General features: G+C 46.2%; 1 protein-coding gene across 1 annotated transcript; it reads right to left on the bottom strand.

Annotated features, from left to right (window-relative positions):
* Positions 1-2,659: 2,659 nt before the first annotated feature.
* On the bottom strand, positions 2,660-3,777 carry LOC123741775 (cell wall integrity and stress response component 3-like). Its single transcript, XM_045715984.1, has 2 exons — positions 3,146-3,777; positions 2,660-2,758 (listed from the first exon to the last, which is right to left on the bottom strand). The coding sequence occupies exon 1, from the start codon at positions 3,766-3,768 to the stop codon at positions 3,241-3,243; it is 528 nt and encodes a 175-aa protein (XP_045571940.1). The 5' UTR covers positions 3,769-3,777; the 3' UTR covers positions 2,660-2,758; positions 3,146-3,240.
* Between the last annotated feature and the right edge of the window lie 784 nt (positions 3,778-4,561).

Genomic DNA, 4,561 nt, shown 5'->3' with positions numbered 1-4,561 from the left:
CCTTCCCTCTCTCATTAACGTCAGTATTATACACACCTGGCATGGTACATCAGGTGAGCAGGACCACACCTTAACCCCTTCCCTCTCTCATTAACGTCAGTATTATACACACCTGGCATGGTACATCAGGTGAGCAGGACCACACCTTAACCCCTTCCCTCTCTCATTAACGTCAGTATTATACACACCTGGCATGGTACATCAGGTGAGCAGGACCACACCTTAACCCCTTCCCTCTCTCATTAACGTCAGTATTATACACACCTGGCATGGTACATCAGGTGAGCAGGACCACACCTTAACCCTTCCCTCTCTCATTAACGTCAGTATTATACACACCTGGCATGGTACATCAGGTGAGCAGGACCACACCTTAACCCTTCCCTCTCTCATTAACGTCAGTATTATACACACCTGGCATGGTACATCAGGTGAGCAGGACCACACCTTAACCCCTTCCCTCTCTCATTAACGTCAGTATTATACACACCTGGCATGGTACATCAGGTGAGCAGGACCACACCTTAACCCCTTCCCTCTCTCATTAACGTCAGTATTATACACACCTGGCATGGTACATCAGGTGAGCAGGACCACACCTTAACCCTTCCCTCTCTCATTAACGTCAGTATTATACACACCTGGCATGGTACATCAGGTGAGCAGGACCACACCTTAACCCCTTCCCTCTCTCATTAACGTCAGTATTATACACACCTGGCATGGTACATCAGGTGAGCAGGACCACACCTTAACCCCTTCCCTCTCTCATTAACGTCAGTATTATACACACCTGGCATGGTACATCAGGTGAGCAGGACCACACCTTAACCCCTTCCCTCTCTCATTAACGTCAGTATTATACACACCTGGCATGGTACATCAGGTGAGCAGGACCACACCTTAACCCCTTCCCTCTCTCATTAACGTCAGTATTATACACACCTGGCATGGTACATCAGGTGAGCAGGACCACACCTTAACCCCTTCCCTCTCTCATTAACGTCAGTATTATACACACCTGGCATGGTACATCAGGTGAGCAGGACCACACCTTAACCCCTTCCCTCTCTCATTAACGTCAGTATTATACACACCTGGCATGGTACATCAGGTGAGCAGGACCACACCTTAACCCCTTCCCTCTCTCATTAACGTCAGTATTATACACACCTGGCATGGTACATCAGGTGAGCAGGACCACACCTTAACCCCTTCCCTCTCTCATTAACGTCAGTATTATACACACCTGGCATGGTACATCAGGTGAGCAGGAGCACTAATTAAGGTTATAGGACATACAGTTAGTATGATAACTAAGGGAAAGGGTAACCTAGGGTCCATACAAATAGTACAGTTTAACACCATGTTCACTGGCCTGACAAAATACAGGTGGGAAAAGAATGAATTAGGAAGAGAATGTGTTTTTACTTTCATCTTGTCTTAGATCTGCGAAGGTGTAGGGACGAAATGAGCAGATTAAGTCTAAATGAGATATTAATAAACAACTGACTATGAAAACATCATTTAATAAGTATTCAAGTACAGGAACGAACATGACCGGTAAGTGTAAAAAATGTTTAAAAAAATACAACTATTGAAAGAGGTGTGTGTGCGTGTAAACATTTCAAAAGAGCATCTGTGAATTCTTCAGTGTATGAGTTTCAATTCTGTCAATTCATAAATCTATGTAACACTAATAATGAATGCTATCCCGAGACTTTATAAACTAATGACTATGAATTGACTGAATTTAAACGGAACAGACGTGTGTGAAAAGAAAGGTACAATGAGGGAGGTGAAGAACAACAACCAGACAACTCCTCTCCTCTTCCTGTCCTTCCTGTGAGCTGCTCGGCTAAATGGACTCCATCTCTGGAAGGGAACAACAACCAGACAACTCCTCTCCTCTTCCTGTCCTTCCTGTGAGCTGCTCGGCTAAATGGACTCCATCTCTGGAAGGGAAGAACAACCAGACAACTCCTCTCCTCTTCCTGTCCTTCCTGTGAGCTGCTCGGCTAAATGGACTCCATCTCTGGAAGGGAACAACAACCAGACAACTCCTCTCCTCTTCCTGTCCTTCCTGTGAGCTGCTCGGCTAAATGGACTCCATCTCTGGAAGGGAACAACAACCAGACAACTCCTCTCCTCTTCCTGTCCTTCCTGTGAGCTGCTCGGCTAAATGGACTCCATCTCTGGAAGGGAACAACAACCAGACAACTCCTCTCCTCTTCCTGTCCTTCCTGTGAGCTGCTCGGCTAAATGGACTCCATCTCTGGAAGGGAACAACAACCAGACAACTCCTCTCCTCTTCCTGTCCTTCCTGTGAGCTGCTCGGCTAAATGGACTCCATCTCTGGAAGGGAACAACAACCAGACAACTCCTCTCCTCTTCCTGTCCTTCCTGTGAGCTGCTCGGCTAAATGGACTCCATCTCTGGAAGGGAAGAACAACAACCAGACAACTCCTCTCCTCTTCCTGTCCTTCCTGTGAGCTGCTCGGCTAAATGGACTCCATCTCTGGAAGGGAACAACAACCAGACAACTCCTCTCCTCTTCCTGTCCTTCCTGTGAGCTGCTCGGCTAAATGGACTCCATCTCTGGAAGGGAACAACAACCAGACAACTCCTCTCCTCTTCCTGTCCTTCCTGTGAGCTGCTCGGCTAAATGGACTCCATCTCTGGAAGGGAACAACAACCAGACAACTCCTCTCCTCTTCCTGTCCTTCCTGTGAGCTGCTCGGCTAAATGGACTCCATCTCTGGAAGGGAAGAGAAAAACAACACATACAAGCTTAACATAATAGAAAACCATAAAAGGTGAGATTTATGTTAACTAAATACTGCTTGTATAGTGTAGTTAGAGGCATAAATATTGGAACAGTGCAGTAAAGTTGGTAATACTTGCTGTTTACTCATGGAATTTGTATTTCAGAGATAAAGATGAATATGACAGGAAAATATTTAGACAGTAAACTGTTGTTTAGGGATATTTTCTAACCTAGAAACAACAGCTGTACATTTGCCTCATATTAATACTTTGATCTGTAATACCAATTAGCCTACATGAGTATACTGTAAAGAATGACCTACTTCACTGTGGCAACACTTATGACACTACCTGTGATGTGGAGAAGAAAAAAACGTACCATTGAACTCGGCTTGGAAAAGCAGCTGATCCATTTTAACTTTGACTGCTGCTTTTCTTTGCTGAGGCAGCCTCTTCAGGGTTGTGGCACCAGGCTCATGGCAAAGAGGGTCTCTTCATCCTCCTTCCTGTGAGCATCAGGTTGGGCTGCATCCCTCTCGACGGCTTGGAGGAGCCTCTGCTGAAATGAGTTGAGTGGATCTGGAACCTTCGATGACGCCTGGTGTGACGTTGTTCCTCTTCGTTTCTCTCTCTGTTTGTCTCCACGGCCACATCCTGTTCAACGAGGTCCTCAGTGGTCACTTCCGTGAGGTTCATAATAATCTCAGGTGGTCCTAGATCCAGAGGTGCTTCCTCCATTTCATCGTCTTCCATGGCTGCACCGATGGTGGTGATACTTGTGGATGATGTAGACATTGTAGAGGGTCTCGCTGCACCGATGGTGGTGATACTTGTGGATGATGTAGACATTGTAGAGGGTCTCGCTGCACCGATGGTGGTGATACTTGTGGATGATGTAGACATTGTAGAGGGTCTCGCTGCACCGATGGTGGTGATACTCGTGGATGATGTAGAGGATCTCGCAGCACCGATGGTGGTGATACTTGTGGATGATGTAGACATTGTAGAGGGTCTCGCAGCACCGATGGTGGTGATACTTGTGGATGATGTAGAGGATCTCGCAGCACCGATGGTGGTGATACTTGTGGATGATGTAGACATTGTAGAGGGGTCTCGCTGCACCGATGGTGGTGATACTTGTGGATGATGTAGACATTGTAGAGGGTCTCGCAGCACCGATGGTGGTCATACTTGTGGATGATGTAGACATTGTAGAGGGTCTCGCTGCAGCGGTGGAGGCGATGGTCGCAGTTGTAGGTGACATTGAGGGTCTTGATGCACCGGTGGGGACAACACTTGTGGATGATGTAGTAGAGGGTCTGGCTGTAAAATTGCCACTCGTTGCCCTAGGCACAATAAATGGATCCAGAAAAGAAAGAATGTGGCAGAAGCACCAAGGCTGCTGGCCTGAAGCTGCTGACCCAGACCTCTTCTTCTCTTTCTCTGTCCTTCTCTCTCTCTGATACCTGTCCCTGAGTCCTCTCCACTTCCTCCTCCAGTCTTCTTCTACATAGACATGATAAGCCAAACCATTACCTAGCATACCTATAGTTATTAGATAGCTATCATGGATATGTCACCTACTGTACACATAGACACACACACGGTTATCTGACCAAATTATCAGGGGTACAGTAGTATCTACCATTTCTATGACTATTTATGACATACACACTCACTCTTTCAAACATGATTATTTGGTAAAGTTATCAGGGGTAGTAACTAGCATAATTTATTTGACTATTTCTTTCACACACACACACCTCATTGGCTAGGTTAGCAAGCTAGGTTAGCT

Source organism: Salmo salar, chromosome ssa03, assembly GCF_905237065.1.
Source record: "Salmo salar chromosome ssa03, Ssal_v3.1, whole genome shotgun sequence".
NCBI lineage: Eukaryota > Metazoa > Chordata > Actinopteri > Salmoniformes > Salmonidae > Salmo > Salmo salar.
This window is presented reverse-complemented; position numbering and strand designations above follow the sequence as displayed.